This window comes from Musca vetustissima, unplaced genomic scaffold (assembly GCF_032173495.1).
Source record: "Musca vetustissima isolate MV318-11 ecotype Yass unplaced genomic scaffold, APGP_CSIRO_Mvet_v1 utg16761, whole genome shotgun sequence".
NCBI lineage: Eukaryota > Metazoa > Arthropoda > Insecta > Diptera > Muscidae > Musca > Musca vetustissima.
In genome coordinates this window covers 39,595-63,442 of record NW_026888208.1, presented here as the reverse complement: position 1 = coordinate 63,442, position 23,848 = coordinate 39,595, and the positions used below count along the sequence as shown (strand labels likewise).

General features: G+C 33.2%; 1 protein-coding gene across 1 annotated transcript in view; it reads left to right on the top strand.

Moving 5' to 3' along the window:
* The window catches only part of LOC133336007 (uncharacterized), a 33,204-nt gene extending 13,267 nt beyond the window's left edge, over nt 1–19,937 (top strand). Inside the window, exons 2-4 of the mRNA XM_061544299.1 lie at nt 5,247–5,639; nt 5,708–6,330; nt 19,887–19,937. Coding sequence (XP_061400283.1) covers nt 5,247–5,639; nt 5,708–6,330; nt 19,887–19,937 — 1,067 coding nt within the window. The remainder of the gene's footprint in view (nt 1–5,246; nt 5,640–5,707; nt 6,331–19,886) is intronic.
* Nucleotides 19,938–23,848: the final 3,911 nt, after the last annotated feature.

The following is a 23,848-nucleotide window of genomic DNA, read 5'->3' as shown; positions in this document are numbered from 1 at the left end:
GGCGCGGATTTTCTAAAGAATATTTTTTCAACGAGGCATTTGCAAATTGTTATCAATTTTTTTAACTATTTTTGAAATATTGTTTTCAAATGCTATCAGATATTGACATTTTGTCAATCCATTTTTTTCCAATTTCATTTTAAATTCTGTGCGAAATTTTTAGTCCAGGTGTCTCGTTATTTCCCTCTGACGTAGCTAGGTGTTGCCAGTTGTTGTTTTTTGTGTATTTTATTTCCTTCATTTGCTATGCCCGCCGCCGCCTAATGATCTGATTACCTCCATAGCTATACCTATGATATACTTAATTGGACTTTTAACACAATCTTTCGCTTCAAATCAAAGGCATACAAAAACAATAGCCGAACTGTATGCCTTTTAGCAATAAATACCCAAAAAAAAGTGAAGGTGGTTTTGATTTAAAACCAAAGCTGAAAAAATTTACTTTTTGGGTGGGTTTTATATCAAAATGAAAATTAAAATTTATTTCTTTTCAAAAAAGCAATGCATAGCAATATTGTGATGGAAACAATCGACAACTTTTGGGTAATGGCGTAATTACCAATATTTTGCAATCGGTTATCGGTAAATACAATCCTTGTATTGCACATTTTTCAGTTGAGGTTTTATGAATTTTGAAATCATAATAATATTTTGGAAATTATTAGAACATATTAATGCTTAACTATGGGCGCGATAATTGGAAATAAATTTGCAAAAAATATTATGTTATTAAAAAATAATACTTGTTTAATATTAATTATTATATCCGATTCGCTTTTTTTCATTTCAGGTACGTGATTTAATTTTTCATAATCATTACATGTAAGTATTTGATGTCGGTACACAATGAAATGTGGATTTTTTAAGAAATATTTTTTCAACGACAATCCTAGGCGTAGATTTTTAAATAATAATATTTCAATGAATTTCTAAGGCGTGGATTTTTGAAGAATATTTTTTTCCATGACCTTCTAAGGCGTGGATTTATTAAATAATATTTTTTCAAAGACCTTCTAAGGCGTGGATTTATTAAAGAATATTTTTTCAAAGACCTTCTAAAGCGTGGATTTATTAAATAATATTTTTTCAAAGGCGTGGATTTATTAAAGAATATTTTTTCAAAGACCTTCTAAGGCGTGGATTTATTAAAGAATATTTTTTCAAAGACCTTCTAAGGCGTGGATTTATTAAAGAATATTTTTTCAAAGACCTTCTAAGGCGTGGATTTATTAAAGAATATTTTTTCAAAGACCTTCTAAGGCGTGGATTTATTAAAGAATATTTTTTCAAAGACCTTCTAAGGCGTGGATTTATTAAAGAATATTTTTTCAAAGACCTTCTAAGGCGTGGATTTATTAAAGAATATTTTTTCAAAGACCTTCTAAGGCGTGGATTTATTAAAGAATATTTTTTCAAAGACCTTCTAAGGCGTGGATTTATTAAAGAATATTTTTTCAAAGACCTTCTAAGGCGTGGATTTATTAAAGAATATTTTTTCAAAGACCTTCTAAGGCGTGGATTTATTAAAGAATATTTTTTCAAAGACCTTCTAAGGCGTGGATTTATTAAAGAATATTTTTTCAAAGACCTTCTAAGGCGTGGATTTATTAAAGAATATTTTTTCAAAGACCTTCTAAGGCGTGGATTTATTAAAGAATATTTTTTCAAAGACCTTCTAAGGCGTGGCTTTTTTAAAGAATATTTTTTCAAATGTAGATTGTGTAAAGAATTCTTCTTTCAAGGACCATGGATTTGTGTATCATAAGCTTTGTTTGTTTGTATAGCATATTATTACAAAGTATATGAAAATTTAAATGACGTTGCACTTACCCAGCAATTAATTTTGTCATAATGACTGACTTCGGAGCTTGAATTGTCTATAGACGTAGGGGGATGTCAGTTCAGCACTCAACTCAACTATCTGACACATTGAATGAAAGATATTACTAATGTGAAAATTATTTATTTATTTTTTTTGTTAATATACATAGTTGTTGTAGGTGCGTCCAATGAGAATCATTGAATGCATTCATAAAACAAAATTTAGCACGATGTTGGGGCGATGGTAATGAAAACTCAACATTTCAAGTTCATTTTTGTGTTGCATGAATGACAGGTTTGACCTTCCGATGATGTTGAGACTTGAGACTTGTAATTAGATCATTCTAATGTGAAATTTTTATTGCCATTGATTCATAACGAACTACGTAGATATATTTGAAAATATTTGTGTTAAAGAAACGAAATAAAGCTAATACACATCAAACAATTAATCCGAGTTTCTTTGTCTTTTTTGTTATTATTGTATTTTTTATTATTATAATTTTTTTGTTTAATTACATGACTTGCACTCAAGGTTCCCAACTCAACTTCGTTGACAAGTATTCACGGGCAGTGAAGAATTCAGAGACAGTCATGGGTTTGGTGTGGTTTTATTGTTATTTTTTATTTCATTTTTTTTCGTTTGAAAATAATTTAGCTTTTAATAAATCTTAGTGACGATTATTTGTAAAGGTCATAATCTTGTGATAAGGAGTCCCATAAAAGGGGTATTAACATCTAAGAATTAGAAATGTAATTACAGTCACTGCGACTTTCAAAATATTTTAAATGGGACATGGCCCTATTGCGGAGGGCTCTCTGAAACATGGTTGTATATTAAAACCCCATTGTGTCTGTTTCCAGGCTACCATTCATACCGTACCTATTGAATACTTTTATTAAATTCTATATCATATCGTTTTCCGTCATCGAAAAATTATTCAAAAACGAAATATTCGGAAATTGTTTTTCTTTCATTTTGGTTCGGAATTTTCTAAATTTTGTTTCCGTTAATTTTATAAAAAAATCTTCAAAAAAAAAAAAAAAATGCAATTATTTTCACTTACAAAATTGTTAATTGTTGTGCTTGTTATATACTCCAATGGTAAGTGGAAGGTCAATTAATTTGGGATAACGTTTCTTCGAACACAAGAGGGGAACTATTGATCCTTAGGAGGTGGGGCCCATCCATAATTAATTGGGCCCAACCTCACACACCCCCTGAGATATCCCAACAAATATTCAAAGAATATTTTAAGCAATACGTAAGCGTGTTATAAATCCCACCTAAATGTGGAATTTTTCAGGGATCCATCAAGCCAATGATTTTCTAACCAACTAAGGAGTGGTTTCTTGAGGGAATTTTTTTTAAGTACCACCTTATCGTGGATTTTTGTAAGAATATTTTTTTAAGAACCACCAACAGAAAATCAAATGGATAAAATTTTAAGAGGAGGCGGGGTTTTTTAAGAACCAACTAAGGCGTGTATTTTTAAAATTATTTATTAATTCTCAACATCCACAGAGGCGTGGATGGTTTTGTTGCCATTGATCTACATAGGGGTAGATTTTTTAAAGAATATTTTCTAAGGGACCTCATAAATTTTGAAAAAATCCACGCCATAGGTGGATTTTTTTAGAGAATGTTTTGTCAACGACCACCGAAGGCATGGATTTTTCTTTTAATATTTTTCCAACGACCACCGAGGGCGTAGGTTTGGTAAGACCCCCTTAGAAGGGTAACCCTTAATATAGGGAATATTTAGCACGTTTTTAACCGACTTAGCTAAAATTTGGTGTTTTGTATTCTCATTCGATAACAAACACTCCCTCCTAAATTTATGAAAATTGTTCCGATTTTTATACCCTTCACCACACTGTGGTACAGGGTATTATAATTTCCTTGTGCGTATGTTTGTAACAGGCAAAAGGAAACGAGATAGACACATGGTTCCTTTTGAGAATATGCATAGAATCTCTTTCTGAGTCGATTTACGCAGTCTGTCCGTCCGCCCGTCCATGTATTTTTGTGAACAAAATACAGGTCACATTTATGATCCGATTTGGATGAAATTTGGCATAGGTCACTTATTTGGCCCAAGACGAACCCTATTGAAATTGGGAAAAATCGGTTCAGATTTGGAATAGCTCCCATATATATTTTCGTCCGATTTAATGTAAATGGTGCACGAAAGTCCCTATATATCTTTCGATTTGCACGAAATTTAGCACAACGTAAAGAATTAGGTCTAGAATGATATGTGTTAAGTTTCCTGAAAATCGGTTCAGATTTAGATATAGCTCTTATATATATTTTCGTCCGATTTAATGTAAATGGAGCACCAAAATCCCTATATATATTTCGATTAGCACGAAATTTGGCACAACGTAATGAATTAGGTCTAGAATGATGTATGTTAAGTTTCCTGAAAAACGGTTGGGATTTAGATATAGCTCTTATATATATTTTCGTCCGATTTAATGTAAATGATGCACCAAAGTCCCTATATATATTTCGATTTGCACGAAATTTGGACCAGCGTAATGAATTACGTCTAGAATGATGTGTGTTAAGTTTCGTGAAAATCGGTTCCGATTTAGATATAGCTCTTATATATATTTTCGTCCGATTTAATGTAAATGATGCACCAAAGTCCCTATATTTATTTCGATTTGCACGAAATTTGGTCCAGCGTAATGAATTACGTCTAGAATGATGTGTGTTAAGTTTCTTGAAAATCGGTTCCGATTTAGATATAGCTCCCATATATATTTTCGTCCGATTTAATGTAAATGGTGCACCAAAGTCCCTATATATCTTTCGATTTGCACAAGATTGGTAGAGCGTAATGAATTAGGTATAGAATTGTGTGTGTGTTAAGTTTCCTGAAAATCGGTTCAGATTTAGATATAGCTCCCATATTTTCGTCTGATTTAATGTAAATGGTGCACCAAAGTCCATATATATCTTTCGATTTGCACGAAATTAGCCACAGCGTAATAAATTACGTCTAAAAAGATGTGTGCTAAGTTTTGTGAAAATCGGTTCAGATTTGGATATAGCTCCCATATATATTTTCATCCGTTGAATATACCCAAAGTGGCGAAGGGTATAATATAGTCGGCTCCGTCCGACTACTTTCCTTACTAGTTTTAGGTTAGGTCTTATATAACTATAGTTTTGGGTACTTTTTGCACTGTTGGCACGTTTTTCAACTACATTTTCTAAAATTTAGATTTTATAGTACTTTTTATAGAAGACTAGAAGGTGGTATTCTTATAGAAGAATAAAAGGCCTTCATATAGGAGGCTATGAGGTTCTTTTATGGAAAGTCATCAAAAACGGTATTAAGAAGGCCTGTTGACGCTGTTTGCTTATAAAATACCAGATGTCCTTAACATAAGAAAATCACTTCTCTTTCCAGTCCCACCACTTCTCTCTTCATGCTATCTCAACAATATTCGTAATGATTGGCATGTTATTATCGAATTCAAGGATGAAGAATTGAAATTGTTGCGTCAACAGCCCATAGCAAATGGTTCCATACTCTATATGGTCTGTAATATGGATGATATTGTGGAAATGAAATGCGAAAATGGTCAATTAATATCCGACACACAGTTGACGCACTGCTCGTATCGTTTACAACCGCAGCTAAAGGCCGACGAGGATAAGGCTCTGTGTCGGTATCAATTATATCGTGTTGGTTATAACATACACTGTCGTGACCAGGATTATTTTTTCACCACCTATTCGGTGTGTTTTGATCATCGTCAAATGAGATCCGTTTTTACCATAAGTGAAGCCTATCCATTTGGTAGATATTTTTTTGATGACGAGGAGAAGAAATATTAAATTTGTTGGTGCATCCTTTTCCTATTTTAGTTCAAGGGCGACCATTTGGCATGCAATTCGATCCTGATGAAATTTTCACCATGAACATCTTCTCAGCCTACAATAAACGTAGTATTTATGCAAAATTTCAAAGTCGTTTGGGTTTCCAGCAATCGTTTATGTCTTCCAATGAACAGAATCGGCGATTTGATCGTGGTCACCTGACGGCGGCTGGGGATTTTATGACCAATACCCTGATTGCATCCACATTTAAAATGATAAATGTCATACCACAATTCCATGCCATTAACGATGGCAATTGGCGTCTGATGGAAGAATGGGCCCGCAATCCTGCCAACACACCGTCCAAAGTTTGTAGTGGTGCCTTTGACTATGTCCTAACACTGCCTAATGACGCTGGCAATGAAATACCCATTTATTTTGGTAATAATGATTTAATACCGGTGCCTTTGTGGACATTTAAAGTTGTTCTCGATCGTAACGGTGTTCGGACGGTATTCGTTCAGTATAATAATATTCATGATCAACGTGTACCGCCACAATTACCGGGGAATATTTGCAAAACGGTATCGTGTCCAACGAGCCTGTATTTGACGCCTTCTAATTATCTTGGTTACACGTATTGTTGTGATCAAGATGATTTTATGAATAGAGTAATGCCGAATTTAAACGGATATTGTTAGGGGGAAAATTGGAACAAAAAATTAAAAGAAAACTATTTTTATTAAATATTCATTGTTTTCAAAATTGTATACAAAACAGATTACAAAGAAATTTAAAATAAATTTTATTTTTTATTAAAACTAAGTCCGCGATATGTAGGCATTTCATAGATAAGGGTAAAACACCCCTTAAAATAACAGACCGAACTTCTTATGTTTTCACCAAATGTTTACTTATAGTTACTTCCAATAAAGTTCCCAATCCCACTCAGAGGTATATTGCAGTAAAGTGAATGATTTTGAAATATTTAATAGGAAATATAACAAAAAGGTGGACATATGCCGACTATATTCTCCCAAGAATTTACAAGTAATCAAAAGGGGACTAGAATGAGGACCAATATTATGAAATTACAATCAATTTGGTTGAAACCCGTGTCGAAAAAATCAAAATATCTAAAATCGAAAAAAATAAAACTTTATGTAAAATATAATATTCCTTCGGAGGGTAGCGTTATTACAAAATGTCCTTTTGTTCGGATATGCAGTAATTTTATATATTCTATCATGATATGGGGTCCATTTTTTTCAAATCGGTCGGTTGTTTATGTTCTAAGAACACTAAATACCATTCTGTTAAAATATGGACCTATATTTACTGCAAAGATATTTATCATTCTCCATCAACGGTGTAGGTGTATTTTTTTGGGTTAAAAATGAGTCTAAAAATTCAATATGCCAAAAATTTACGATACCGGTTCTTTGGATAATTCTCTTAAAAAATCCACACACTTGATGGTCTTTAAAATATCCACGCCTTAGATTTTTCTTAAAAAATAGTCTTTAAAATATTCAAAAATAGTTTTTAAAAAATTCACGCCTTAGATTTTTCTTAAAAAATAGTCTTTAAAAAATTCACGCCTTAGATTTTTCTTGAAAAAATAGTCTTTAAAAAATCCACGCCTTCGATTTTCTTGAAAATTAGTCTTAAAAAAATCCACTCCTTAGGTGGTCTTTAAAAAAATATATATCTAGATCGTTGCCAGGTTATATTACAATGATAGTAAACACAGTACTACATGCATACATACATGTATACATGTTTTTTATTCAAACCAATGAACATTAAGCCTATTTCGTTTTCTTAGATATTACAGAAATGATATACATTCAACATATGGCTAAACAATTGTCGGGGTAAAATGAAAAAAAAACAAGTGAAAAAGCGTTAAGTTCGGCCGGGCTGAACTTTGGATACCCTCCACCATAGATATACTGACAGACACATGCAATGAAAATATAGAGAACATACCAAAAAGTGGCCATATACCGATAATTCTACAAACCGATTTATTTAAACCATTATGCGGTGTACACACTAGCATTTTTGAATGGCACTCTTGCCCAAATTTTGCTTGTTTGATAGTGTGGTTGTTGGACAGTCAATAATCGATAAAAAACTGACAGTCAAAAATGATAGTGTGTACCCCGCTTTATGTACACCAAATACAAACTTCAACATTTCTAAATGGGGATTTTTCCTAAAATCTGTAAGATCCCAAAAGTGGACTGATGGTAGAGCATGGTAGAGTATAAAATCCTTAAACTACTGTAATTTAGATTACAAAGGGTATGCCTAAAGGGGGACCAATATTGATTACATAGTGTAGGAAATAGTGAATATTTGGGAATATCATTATATGAGGGCTATGCCTAATTAATGACCGGTATATACCAATTTTGAACTCAATATTTTTTTTTAGTGGGGACATTTGGTACCCCATAAAAACCCAATGTAGCAAATTTCAGCGAATTCGGTTGAAAACCTCGCTCAAGAACCCTAAAATACCGAAAATTGGGGGGTACCCTTATATGGGAGCTATGCCTAAACGTGGACCGATATATCCCATCTTCGAACTTGACCTGCCTGCAGACAAAAGACCACTCTTTGCAAAATTTTGGCGATCCAGCTCAACTCGTTTAGACTCTCGAGTGATTACAACAGACGGACAGACAGATGGTCAGACGGACATGCTTAGATCGTCTTAGAATTTTACGCTGATCAAGAATATATATACTTTATAGGGTCGGAAATGATTATTTCGATGAGTTACAAACGGAAAAACAAAATTAATATACCCTCCATTCTATGGTGGAGGGTATAAAAACGCAACGAAAATGGGAGGGAAAACTACCCCTCCCCAAACCACTTTTACATACTAGCCTAGCCAACAATGTGGATCAACACATAATTGTATGACGATATAATTTATGACAGCAATTTTTCCCCATTCGTTTCTTTGACTCTATTGTAATACGACGACGATGATGACGACGATAATTGTAGCATTTAGATATATGTATGTATGTGCAAATAATTTGTATGTTCAAATAATTTGTCACCAATTCATAACTCAAAAGCCTTTGAAAACATAAACTAATGGCAATGCAATGAAACGCAACACAAAGAGGGAATGAACAATTTGTTTGACTTGAATGCATTTTTTGTGTGCAACATTTCGGCTCGGTACAACATGTGTTGACTTGATGCAACAACAACAGCAACATGTGTAATAATTTAACATAAACGTAATAGAGATAATCGGTATTTCTTTTGTAATATGTAACAACATGTGTGTGTGTGTGCGATTTTCATTACAACATTTGTATTGGGGAGCCAATTTTGTTGACATAATTTTGAGAGGAGAGCCCCCATAATGTTGGGTATGATTATATCTCTTTTCGAACGAGACTCGTACAAACAACATTGTATATGTACAATTTTTTTGTCTGCATAATGCGTTACTGAAATATTTTATCTTTAGATTTCAGTTCTTTTCTATCCTGACATGATGTTAATTTTCTCAATTATGCTAACATATACGACGATAACAGTTGTCAACTTGGTGACAAGTGGTCACCTGGGCCAGATGACTTTTGTACAGCCAAGCAATTTGTAATTTTTCAAGTAATCATTGTCGTCTTTTACATAAATAATCACAGATTTTTTGTAGCAACATTTACAGAAAATTGCAGTTAATCTTCGTTTTGTTGTCAATTTGTCATTGGTCACAATAAATTAGAGCAAACTAGACTGGTTGGAATATATCTATTATTATGGAAAAAAAAACACTGTATTAAATAAACAATATATTATCATAGATCTATGAACAAAGAAATATGTTGTTCATGTAAAGACTAATCTGTGATTTGTAAAATTTTAATAAAATTGGCATTAATTATTGTCTTTAGACATTTTTTTTCTTCAAGTAACCACTTGATCGTTCGTTAATCGTTGATTTTTTAAAACATTATTTTCTCAAGGATCTACAGTGGATTTTTTAAAGTTACTTAGCAACCACCGTAGGCATGGATTTTTTTAATAAAATTTTTCAATGAGTACATATGGTGTGGTATATTTCAAGAATAATTTTTCAAGGAGAACGTGGGAGAACTTCTTAAAAAATAGTGTTTCAAGGCTTGGATTTTATAATTTTTTAAAGGAGCGTGAATTTTTTAAATATTGTTTTTTCAAGAGTTAACAGGCGTAGATTTTTAAAATATATTTTTTTAAGGATCATCTAAGGCGTCAAATTTTTAAAGAATATTTCTTCAAGGATCATCAAAGGCGAGGATTTTTGAGGAATATTTTTTCAAAGATCATCAAATGCGAGGATTTTTTCAAGAATATTTTTCAAGAATTATCTTAGGCGTGGATTTTTTAAAGAATATTTTTTCAAGGACCATTCCAGGGCGTGGATTTATTAAAGAATATTTTTTCAAGGACCATTCCGAGGCGTGTATTTTTTTAAGAATATTTTTTTAAGGACCATTCCGAGGCGTGGATTTTTTAAAGAATATTTTTTCAAGGACCATTCCGAGGCGTGGATTTTTTAGAGAATATTTTTTTCAAGGACCATTCCGAGGCGTGGATTTTTTAAAGAATATTTTTTCAAGGACCATTCCGAGGCGTGGATTTTTTAAAGAATATTTTTTCAAGGACCATTCTGAGGCGTGGATTTTTAAAGAATATTTTTTTAAGGACCATTCCGAGGGGTGGATTTTTTAAAGAATATTTTTTCAAGGACCCTTCCAAGGCGTGGAGTTTTTAAAGAATATTTTTTCAAGGACCATTCCGAGGAGTGGAATTTTTAAAGAATTTTTTTCAAGGACCATTCCGAGGCGTGGATTTTTTAAAGAATATTTTTCAAGGACCATTCCAAGGCGTGGATTTTTTAAAGAATCTTTTTTCAAGGACCATTCTGAGGCGTGGATTTTTAAAGAATATTTTTCAAGGACCATTCCAAGGCGTGGATTTTTTAAAGAATCTTTTTTCAAGGACCATTCCAAGGCGTGGAGTTTTAAAGAATATTTTTTCAAGGACCATTCCGAGGCGTGGAATTCTTAAAGAATATTTTTTCAGGGGCCATTCCGAGGCGTGGATTTTTTTAAGAATATTTTTTTAAGGACCATTCCCAGGCGTGGATTTTTTTAAGAATATTTTTTTAAGGACCATTCCGAGGCGTGGATTTTTTAATGAATATTTTTTCAAGGACCATTCCGAGGCGTGGATTTTTTAAAGAATATTTTTTCAAGGACCATTCCGAGGCGTGGATTTTTTAAAGAATATTTTTTCAAGGACCATTCCGAGGCGTGGATTTTTTAAAGAATATTTTTTCAAGGACCATTCCGAGGCGTGGATTTTTTAAAGAATATTTTTTCAAGGACCATTCCGAGGCGTGGATTTTTTAAAGAATATTTTTTCAAGGACCATTCCGAGGCGTGGATTTTTTAAAGAATATTTTTTCAAGGACCATTCCGAGGCGTGGATTTTTTAAAGAATATTTTTTCAAGGACCATTCCGAGGCGTGGATTTTTTAAAGAATATTTTTTCAAGGACCATTCCGAGGCGTGGATTTTTTAAAGAATATTTTTTCAAGGACCATTCCGAGGCGTGGATTTTTTAAAGAATATTTTTTCAAGGACCATTCCGAGGCGTGGATTTTTTAAAGAATATTTTTTCAAGGACCATTCCGAGGCGTGGATTTTTTAAAGAATATTTTTTCAAGGACCATTCCGAGGCGTGGATTTTTTAAAGAATATTTTTTCAAGGACCATTCCGAGGCGTGGATTTTTTAAAGAGTATTTTTTCATATATATATATATATATATATATATATGAATATCCTCCTTTCAACGTATATTTTTTTCAAAAGCTAATTATTGTCGGAGCCCTAATACTATTTTTTCAGGGACTCTCAGAGGCATTGGCGTGCATTTTTTGTAAAAGTAGTGGGGCTTTTTGGTATTAAATATAGTATTTTGAGGACCATAAAAGCTTGAAGTTATTGGCATAATTTCGAAATTGTATACATACATTCAAATTTTTTTAGATTCTTTATAGACAGAGAACCTAATATATATTTTCATTATCACTTCCTTTATTTGAAACAATATTATTTACATTTTATTTTTATTAGGTTCCATATTTTTTTTACTCGGCGATTAGACATGAATCATTTTAAAGCAAATCTGCCTGCTACCGCTCTTTACGAATCTCTTTTGAAATTCTTCCCCATTGGCACTTTTCATACCCCTCTCTCCTAAGAACTAAGTCGGAGTTGCTTACAAAAGTAGAATGTCTAAAACCCGAGTTACTGAATTTATTTTTAATGTATTACCTTTTTCAAAAATATTCCCACACATTTCCAAAAAGGAAATAATATTCAGACTTGGCGCTAAAATAAAATTGCAGCAATCAACACCATGAAATATGTGCATAACTCTTTGCTTGTGATTTAATTACTCTTAGCTACCATAATTCCAATTCCACTATACCCAAAGGGGCTAAGACTAATTTTAATTAAGGCGCTATTGGTGCTTCAAATATGTATGAACAACAATCTAGCGCGCAAGCACACACACCCAATACCACATTTGACCATACTTGGGCGCCAATACCGATTGCCATTTGGATGACAGTGTGTGACACCCGCATTTGGTAAAACGGTATTTACGAACGGATTAGGAATAAACAACATATTTAAAATTTGACATGGGCAGCGGCAGCAGCTATAACAGTGTACTAAATTAACTACAACAGCAATTGGAGCGGTGGACTGAATTCAATTCAATCCGAACCAAAATTGTTTACAAATTGTCTTTTAATGAACCAACTAACCAACCAATATGCCAAAATGGTGATATGTATGAATGTGTGCTGGTTGGCATAGCAATGCCTATTTAATGATGAATTTATCGTTTTGGCACTTTGCACTATCTTCGCCGATGTTTTGGTCTTGCCGCAACCGGATAAGACAAACCAAAAAATTAATAACCCAAAACAAGTGTGGTCTAATTTTCGAATTAAACATGATTTCATTAATCACAGTAACCCGACACAGACAACTCAATGCAAATCTTGATAGTTGGGTTAGAGAAAAAAAAACATGTCAATTGAAAAAAATATTTCAAATGTTCAAATTAATCGATCAATTTGATCTATGAATTTACAAGGCAGACAGACGCAGACCACCAACGGTGCACAAACTTAATATTGAAAGAGTTGTTTAATTGTGATATGCGATCTGCGATTGTAAAATCTGGTAGCAAATAAGTAATTAAATAAATTTTGTAAATTTTTTTTTATTTCCAAAGAATAATAGTTACAGAAAATTAAACATTAAGCAATTGATTAAAATTATTATTCCAGATAATATATGGTTAAATTATTTTTTTTGAATATATGCATATGTAATTTTAAAACCAGTGAGCGGAGCAGTATAGTCGGACGGTGCCGACCATACGATACCCTATACAACTACGACTGAGTTCTAACTTTCTAAAGAACTTTATTCCGAGCCTGGGAAATATTACGTGACATTTGCACCCTCTTGCCCGATTAGAGGTCAACAGCACATCTTCCATACACTGACATATTTTCCGAATATTACTAATATTCAGTACAGCCCTTCTTATTAATTGCCCAGATTGACTTCAGCGTGGGTTGTATGGTGATGATCGGCTTATAACTGTGGCCTATATATCGGTTCGAAAAATTGCATAAAAAACAAATAAGTTTTCCGTCCACTTCATTCCTTGAGCTTGACCATAACTGGAACCCCATGGAAAATGTCAAATCGATCAGCGTTATATTTCCGCCCTCCAGTGTGGTAAGAGTTACTATATAAAATCTGAATACGTAAGTCCAGTAAATATTTAAGTGTAACTCCCACATCCATGAACATACGACAATATAATTGGTATAAATTTAAAGGTCAGCCACTTCTCTTGAATATACTATCAACTTCTCGGGTATATGTCCTTTAGGAGTAAATATATACGCCATAGAATCCAAAATTTGTCATTTTTCACACAAAAGTCAGGGTCCATTTGACCCGCTAAATATTGACCGTTCTTTATCAAAAAATGCATGCCTTTTCTTTGGCCCGATCCCCTTCTCCATGTAAAATTTCACGATGTTCGGGCCATAATTGCGGCCTCTGGAGCGACCGGAAAACCCGACAAAAATTTAGTTTTGGTCCATTTCATCTCCTAAATATTAACCAATCTTTACCAAAAACAATAGGGGTCTTCATTGGCCAGAACCCATCCTACATGCAAAACTTCGTGAAGATTGGTCCATAACTGTGGCCTGTATCGTGTTTACAAATTATAATGGACGGACGGACACACATGTCTAGATCGACTCAGCTAGTCGAGATATGACGATCGGTATACTTAAAGGTGGGTATAGGACCAATATTTCGCGGTGTTACAAACTCTTGGGGCTGCACAAAGCTATAATACCCTGACAACATAGTTGTGTAGGGTGTAATTAACTCAAACTCTAAAATTTATTATTTTAAAATAATTTTGTAGAATATAATTATCGAATACCTACAAAAGTGGGGATTTTTAAAGAAAAATGTTAATGAACCTGCAGAAGCTTGTTTTGGTTTTTTGAAGAATATTTTCTCTAGGGCCATTAAAGCGTGAATTTTTAAATAATATTTTGTAAAGGCTGTATAATATTTTATGGACCTACAGAAATGCGATTTTTGTGAGGATTTTTAAATAATATTTTTAAGAACTATTTTAAGCAACCGTACTTCAATGTTTTAAGTCGTGTTTTAAATATACAAATTAAACATATTTTTTTGAGTGCGGATTTTAAATATTTTTTAAGACGCCGTTCTTTATTTTTTTAATGTAGTTTTTAAAGACATAGGGGATGATAGATACCAAGCAACGGCTCTGATTGACTTTAACATGGCAAAGACCAGGCGTATCTTGGTTCGTCTTTCATCTCAATTGTGGACACTGACCTCACAGCGGTGTCACCTCAGGTAGCTGCTTTAACCATCCGTTAAAATAGCGAGAACTATAAAAAATGGATTGAGGAGTCGGGTTAGTTGTCCATACCACGATCTGCGAATCTGCATTTGGAATGTGCGCACGTTGTACAGAACAGGAACAGTTTACGCTTTGGCTCTGACAATTTTTATTTTAAAATATTTTTTGAAAGAGCATTATTTTAGTGTTTTTTCAAAAAGCAGTTTTTATAGATTATAAGTTGCGATTTGCAAAAAAATATTTTTTCAATGACCGACAAAAGGGAATGTTTTGAAGAATATTTCTTCTCAAGGACGTGCATTTTTAATGAATATCTCTTCAGTAGCCCGAATTATTTAATGAATATTTGTTAAGATCATAAAGAAGCGCGGTTTTGTAAACTATATTTTTAAAGGCCTACAGAATCGGGGATTTTTAAAAGACATTTTTTAAAAATCTGCCGAAGCTAAGGGTGTACTTGTTAAATAATCTCTTTTTCCAGCACCATTCTTGTATTGGTATTTTGAAAAATATTTTCTCTATGGTAATTTTGTAAGGACAGAATAAAATTGTATGGGTATACAGAAGCGGGATTTAAGCTGCATTTAAAATAGTTCAAAAAATATTATTTAATTTTTTGAACTATTTTAAGCGAGTGTTTTTACATTTAAAGGGGTGGTTTAAATGAAGTCGTGGTTTTTAAATATATTTTTTTCAGCGCGAGATTATCAAATGCTTTTAAAGTGAGATTTTTAAAGAATATCACAATAATCAAACTAGGCATTGATATATGGAATATTTTTCAACGATCAACATAAGCGAGGATATTTAACCGATTTTTTTAATGTTCCCAGAAATTGTGGATTTTACAAAGAATATTTTTCGTGGATGTATGTTTTTTTATACCCATCACCACGCGGTAGTACAGGGTATTATGACTTTGTGTATATCTTTGTAATAGTTAGAAGGAGACGAGATAGACCCATAGTCACTTTCTATGTATTCTTGTCAACAAAGCACAGGTCCGAATTGGATGAAATTGCTCATTTATTTGAGACAAGGACACACCCTATTGAAATTGGTGGAAATTGGTTCATATTTAGATATTCGATTCATGTCCATTTTTTAAATTATGCACATTTCTCACCGAAGGGACAAACAAACATCTTTGGTAAAATCTTTTGATATCAGTGCTTTTAAGGTCCCGTCCACATTAACCGAAGGGACGATAATATGAGATTCCGACTTCTTGGAGGATTTACATGCGCTGTGGCGGTATTTGAAATTGGTTCATATTTAGATATTCGATTGATGTCTATTTTTTTAATTAGGCACATTTTCTCAGCGTAGAGACAAACGAACATTGATATCGGTACTTTTAAGGTTCCGTTCCATATTCACCGAAGGGACGGTAATATGAGATTCCGAGTTCTTGGAGGATTTACATGCGATGTGGCGGTATTTGGAGAGTGAAAAATATCTAAGCGAGAAATGTTTGATATAGGTCCTTGTTTTGGCATAGTTACATATAAATGTAGTGCCTTATTTTCTGTATTTTGACGGTACTAGCTGGATTTTCGAACGGAAGTGGCTGCTATTTTTCATTCTAAGTAATTCTAGGGTGAAAAACACATTTGATGAAAATGTCCGATATGGGTCCATATTTCCTATATAAAGGTTCACATTTTTGGTATTTTGAAGGATTTTGTCACATTTTTTCACAGAAATGGCTCTAAATGGCACCCCGGAATACGGAATAGAGCACGGCCTAATACCGACTAAGACCTAAAACCAGCAACGGTGCGGAATTTTTTGATTGGGGCTATGACAAAACATGAACATATATCGAACATTTGCATGAGACATCTATCCCCCCCTCCAAGATCCCGTAATGTAAATTAAAGCCACAGGTTGAAAAATACAGACCATGAAGGGGATTTTCATACTATTGAAATCCGGCAGCAATTTCTCCGTCTCAATAAATTTGTTCCATAGTTATTTTTGTGGATATACATAGAATGACAATGCATGTTTGTACAAAGCAAGGCTCATTTATTTACCCAAAGTCGATCCTGTTGAAATTGTTTAAAATCGGTTCAGATTTATATTTGTTCTTCTCTAAGGAGCATAGGGCTCCCATAGGGCTCGGAGGTCTACGTAAATGACACATAGATTTAATTATTCGATTTATATAAGATATATGTTTCTATTAAATATTTCACAATTTGTGGGGAGGTACCAGGAGAGCATAAAGCCCCTATCTTCGGATTTAATGTAATTTTTGTAAACTATTATGATGTAAATCGGTTATTCAATTAGCTTCAAGCTATATTTACAATTATTTAAAATGTTTCGGGGGAGCTATCAAAGCAGTTTCCATCATCGGACTTAATCTGGGGTTGGTAGAAGTATTAAAATTTGTAAATTTTTGATCGAATCGAACATTTTCTTTTCTTGATATGAAATTAAAAAAAATGTTCAAAATTTTGACACTTTGAGGGGGAGGTACCGAAGAAGTATACCAATGAATTCCATCATCAATCATTGGCTTTATCTAAATATAAGGTTGTGCAAAGTGGATAATACGTTCGCATGATATAAAATTAATTTCCAACAACATTTTGACAATTTTGTGGAGGAGGTATTAGAAGGACTGGACCGATTTTCGCTATTGCTAGATTTAAATACCTCTACCCGACCGCTTAATTTTCGGTGTGCTGAAGCCCAATCGGATTGTCTGTAATTTGGTATTTAATTTTATCGAACAATAATCTATATAGTTTTAAATAGTGGCCCATGTGTGAATATTGTCGAAGTCATCATAGAATTTTAAAACTGGTTTCGATATATTTTTAAAATTAATGAATTAAAAATTCTTCGTCTATATACTTGTACATTTCTGGCGATTCATACTCTCCCCTTAAAGTAAAATAATATCAACACATCCACTCAGAATCTACATTTCAAAAATATCGCCGATAGCAAAATTTGTATTAAGTTCTGCAAAACTGCACTTCAATAAAACCCCTGTGGGCAATAAATTTTGCAACATTCCGCAATTTAACAACTGACATAATATGGAAATCTGTATTTTAATTGCCTCTGTTAAGCAAATAAAAAAGCGTAACTCTTCCACGATCCAAATAACTCGCTGACGTATTTTTAAGATTATTGGATACAATTTAACAGCAATTAATTGTGGGGGGACCATCTCCCAACTGGTCACAATTTTAACAAAACCATCGAAGAATTACGAAACAGGTTGATGTTGTTGTAACATCGAAAAAAAAAAAATTAGCTAATTTGAATAAGTCGTCAATTAAAAAACAATTTATGTGGTGTCGATTAAAATATAAATAACAATTAAGCGGAACAGCCGACGACGAGACATAGTATGTAGTAGGTGATCGAATCGGATAGCAGCAGAAGCTATAAAATATAAATTAACATATTTATCTGCATAAAATCGAAGAGTGCTACGGCTACTGGTCTGCTGTCTTTAAAGATAATCGGCTAATTTAATCGAGATCAAGAATTTACAAAAGAGACAGAACCGGTTTTTGTTCGTTACTTTTAAAGTAGAGATATTAATGGATTTAAAAAATGGGCTATGATAAAAAAAAAATAATTTTTTATTGGATTGGTCTGATTCTTATACAGGCAATACCAAATAAGGTTGAATCATTATAATTTTTTATTAAATTAATTAAAATTAATTGTCGGCATAACAAACTTGCATTTTCCTATTTCAAGACACCATCAATGGAAATCTTCAACATTTTGGCACGAGCTAAAGTTATCATCAACGATACGAAATAGGAAATAAACATTTGAATAACGAGCTCTCGTATATATTAAGCATTACTTTAATTTTCACATTGTGTTTTTCTCTTTTTCCCCATTTACATTTTTTTTTGTGGGCGTTGAACTTGTCGAAATGATGTTAACTGCATCATTTATTATTTTCTTGTTGCTTTGGGATTAGACAGAGAGTTTTTTGCTTAATAGTTATCATTTCTTGTTTATTTAAGTGTGTTGAAATTACCAAGTTAGTTTTTTGTAGAAATTGTTGTGTAGTGATGATGGTGACGATAACTTTAAGAAAGTGTTGGTCTGAAAACAAAAGACTTAAGACACAAACATGGCCAAGAGGGAAAAATGGTTACCTTGAATTCAACATTGTGTTGTTGGGAAAATAGGAGTTATTGGTAATTACAGTGCAGATTTTTTATTCATTTTCTATGAGGGCTACTATATATATATATATTTCCAGCATAATAATAAACCAGTGAGCGGAGCAGTATAGTCGGACGGGGCCGACCATATGATACCCTACACAACTTCCACGAAAATCTTACTTTCTGTGGTACTACATTCGGAGCTTGGGCAATACTTCGCGATATTTGCTCTCTCTTGACGACTAGATATATTATTATTACTAATATTCAGTACAGCTCTTCTAATTACTTGTTCAGATTTCCTTCACCGTGGGTTGTGTTGTGATTTTTGGCTTTCAATTGTGGCCCAAAGATCGACTCGAAAAAACCCAAAAATTAAGTTTTTGTTCCACTTCATCCCAATATTATTTTCTGATCATTTCATGTAAACATTTAAGTGTAACTCTCACATCTGAGTAAGTACGACCATAAAATTGGTATCAATTTAAAGGTCAACCACTCCTCTTGGATATAAAATCTCGGGTCTATGTCCTTCAGGGGCAAATATATAGGCAATAGAATACAAATTTTGTAATTTTTCACACAAAAGTCAGGGTCCATTTGACCCGCTCAATCGAGATATGACGATCGGTATACTTAAAGGTGGGTCTAGGACCAATATTTCGCGGCGTTACAAACTTTTGGGGCTGTACAAAGCTATAATACCCTGACAACATAGTTGTGTAGGGTATAAAATGCGAATATTTTATCACCAAAATTGTTGTTATTGTTTTTCAATGTATTCCTCGGCAAAATATTTCACTCCAAATGAAGCATCTTAAAAAGTATATTTAATTTTGAACCCTTCAACAGTATCTACTGGCGAAGAATATCGATGAGAATGCATTTTTTTATTAATTATTGGGAAACAAATAAAGTTATTGGAGGCCCAGGGCTCTACCACAGATTACCTATCAATTAAACATTTATATGATTACTTTTATATAATTGCGGTATTAAAAGTATTCTAATTTTGTTTTTTATTTTTAATTTCAGATTGCTCATGTCTCCGGCGTTTTAAACGTAAGTACATTTGTACGTATTTAAAAAAAAATAATGAAATGTTTCCTATAACAGTTTTGGCGTAGTTTATTTTGTTTTTCGGACTAAATACCAGTTGCTCACCACACTGTGGTACAGGGTATATGTCATTGTGTATGTGTTTGTAACAGGCAAAAAGAAACGGGATAGACACATGGTTCCTTTTGAAAATATGCATAGAATCACTTTCTGAGTCGATTTATGCATGTCCCTCTGTCTGTCTATCTGTTCATGTTAAATTGTAAAAAAGTACAGGTCGCATTTATGATCCGAATTGGATGAAAATTGGCATAGGTCACTTGTTTGGCCCAAAGACGAACCCCATTGAAATTGGAGAAAATCGGCTCAGATTTAGATAAAAGTCCCATATATATTTTCAGATTTTATCTAAATAGTGCGCCAAACTCCCAATTTTTATCCGATTGAGACAAAATTTGGCACAATGTGTGGAATTGAGACTAGAATAGAGTTTGTTAAGATTCCTTGAAATCGGTTCAAATTTACGTATATCTATATGGGCAATATTGCCAATTTTTTAATATTCCATTTTCAAAAAATCAGCTTTTTTGTTTTTGTGGCACATCAATGATTTTTGGTACACATATAGAGAAAAATGTTCTGACTCCAAAACCGTTCGCAATCAAATTTTTGGTTGATGCGCGCAAAAGTTATCGAGGTTTTAATTTTGGCAATAAGAAAAAAATCTTAAAATTATGCCGTTTATTATATTGACCAAAAGCGTTAATATAGATCTTCCTCCATAAAATAAGAATATGAATATATTATAATAATCGCGATAAAGTTGCACATCTTCGCGAAATATGAGAAAAATAAAAAAATATAGCAGATTACATCTATATTTTCATTATATTAATGACATACACACACCTAAAAATTAATTTAAAAATATCTACATAATTTAAACACCGTGATGAATTAAATGATATCAAAATCCCACAAGTCCGTGTAGCGGTTTGTAAATCACAGCGACAACAAAACAAGATATTGAGAAAAAATATTTGTTTTTGGTTCGAAAAAATAATGTCATCATATTTATTTTTTTAATTTTATCCAAGAAATTTCAGAAAAAAATGTTGGGGTTATTCTGCTATTTTACCCGAATTTCGCCGAAAAATTTACATATATAATAATCACTTTTTGTGTATACGTATATGCTTTGCGGATTATATGAAGACCCTTCGGATAAATCTTGGGGTTCTATAAATAGGAATAAATCTTAAAATAAAATAATATTATGAAATATACATGTTAAATTGCGTCTAAATCGCGTACTTCTCAAAATCATTTGATGCGCATACGGTTTCCAGGAAGTACTGAAGTTTATCTTCCAAACCATATATATTTTGCAAAATTTCATTTGACGGCTAAGATGTGCCACACGTTGCATTGAAGTACCCAAAAAAATCGTAAAACGCGAATAATTTCCGAAAACTCCATATGCCATTAACGCGCATCCGATTTCGGTGTGCATCCTAAAAAATACATCGATCTATACCGATTTCAATGTGGTCCATTAAGAACCATGGATGTGCCAGCTCACACTATTTTTGAGATAAATTGGTACATCTCTCTTTCAACTGAAGTTTTTAAAGATCTCTTTTCGAAAAAGAACAAAATCCGTATGAGGTCATTTATTGAAACGGAAATGATCCACAGAAAACGCAAATAAATCCGCGATATTTTCAAAAATATTTTTGCAAAATTTCGTGTTTTTGGAAGTCCAGTCACGAAGAAGATTTGATATGATCCGAAACGTAAAAAACCTTTTTGATCGCGGGTACCCATGTCATTCAGTTGACAGATCAAAAATTTGGCCCGAAAAATAGGTTTTTTACAAATTTGATCGCACAAAATTTTCACCATCGGATGAGTATTACTCTGAAGCTGTGCATACTACATACACAAAATACATATCAAATTACGCAGATACGCGACCACAATAATCTTATAATCGATTTTTAGAAATTCCTGTTTGCGTATTAAAGCTAGAAGTAAAATTAAAAAAACACTCAAAATCGAGCTTCAAAAGGTCAGCATCAGTTAAAGGTAGATGCAGTTAAAATTTTGAAAAATGACACATAAGGGGCGTAGTCCCCATTTTGTTGGCTTCTAGTTTTACATTGACACGAAGACCGTGAAATGAGTGGCTTACTCACAAATCGATAGATAATATAAAAAAATTCGCCTCAACGTGTTTTTATACATTTTTTTACATTAAAGTAGACACAGCTTCCACCAAAATAAAGTTTGGAGGTCAATATCATGAACAGTTTGCAACGACAGATCAATTAACCCAAAACTATTCAATTTTTTTATATACTTAAGTACTTCCCGAGTTATAAAGGGGTGAACCTCCGCTTCAGCTATGTTAAAAAATTGGCAATATTGCCCATATATAGATTCGTCCGATTTTACTTAAATGGTGCAAACTCCCAGTTTTTGTCCGATTAAGACAAATTTTTGACAAAACGTATGGAATTGAGACTTGAATAGATCGTGTTGAAATTCATTTAAATCGGTTCAGATATATATATATATATAGAGCTTCTATATATAGATTCGTCCGATTTTATGTAAATATTGCACCTAACTCCCAATTTTTGTCCTATTGGGACAAAATTTGGCATAACGTATGGAATTGAGACTAGAAGAGAGTGTGTTATGTTTCATTGAAATCGGATCAGATAGAGATATAGCTCCCATACATAAATTCGTCCGATTTTATGTAAATGGTGCACCAAACTCCCAATTGTTGTCCGATTGAGACAAAATTTGGCATAATGTATGGAATTTAAATTAGGATATAGTGTGTTAAGATTCATTGAAATCGGTTCAAATTTATATATAGCTTCGTCCGATTTTATGTAAATGGTGCACCAAACTCTCAATTTTTTGTCCGATTGAGACAAAATTTGCTATAACGTATGAAATTAGGGCTAGGATAGATTGTGTTAAGTTTTATTGAAATCAAATCATATATACATATAGCTCCGATATATAGTTCGTCCGATTTTAGGAAAATGGTGCAACAAACTTCCAGGGTTTGTTCGATTGAGACACAATATTGCCCAGTATACTGAGATTTACATCTAGCTCCCATATATTAATTTGGGGAAAAAGAAATCCATTAGTCCGGTCGTCAAAAATAAAAATCGGTGAAATTATCGAAGTTAGCTGTCGTAACATCGCCCAGGAGCCTAAAATCGTCTGTAAAACTGTTTTAAACCATTTATACAAAGCAGGATTCAAAAGAAAAAGAAAAAATGTCCATTAGCGAAGCCTTGGTCGAACGGAATGAGATAGACCCATTTCTTAAACGGATGGTGACTGGAGATGATAAATGGATCACATGTATAACCCTGTGTGAAAACGATGAAGCACCTCAAACGATGGCCAAACCAGAACTAACGGCCGGAAAGGTTCTGCTATGCATTTGGTTGGATTGGAAGGGGATTATATATTATGAGTTGCTTCCATATGACCAAACGCTTAATTCTGATCGCTACTGTCAACAACTGGACCGTTCGAAGTCAGCAATTGACCAGAAACGGGCAGAATTGGCAAACAGGAGAGGTGTCGTGTTCCACCAGGACAACTCTAGGCCACACACATCTACAGTGACTCGCCAGAAACTTCGGGAGCTTGGTTGGGAAGTTTTAATGCATCCACCATAGAGTCCGGACTTGGCACCAAGCGATTATCAAATTTTTCTGGCATTGCAAAATGTCTTTAAAGTTAAAAAATTTGTATCTATCTTTGTATCTGGAAAATCGACTACTAGAGTTTTTTTTTTTTTTTTTTTTTGCAAATAGAGATCAGAACCTCTATGAGAGGCATCATGAAGTTACCTTCAAAATTGCAACAAATCATACAATAAAAGGCATATTTGAGCCAAA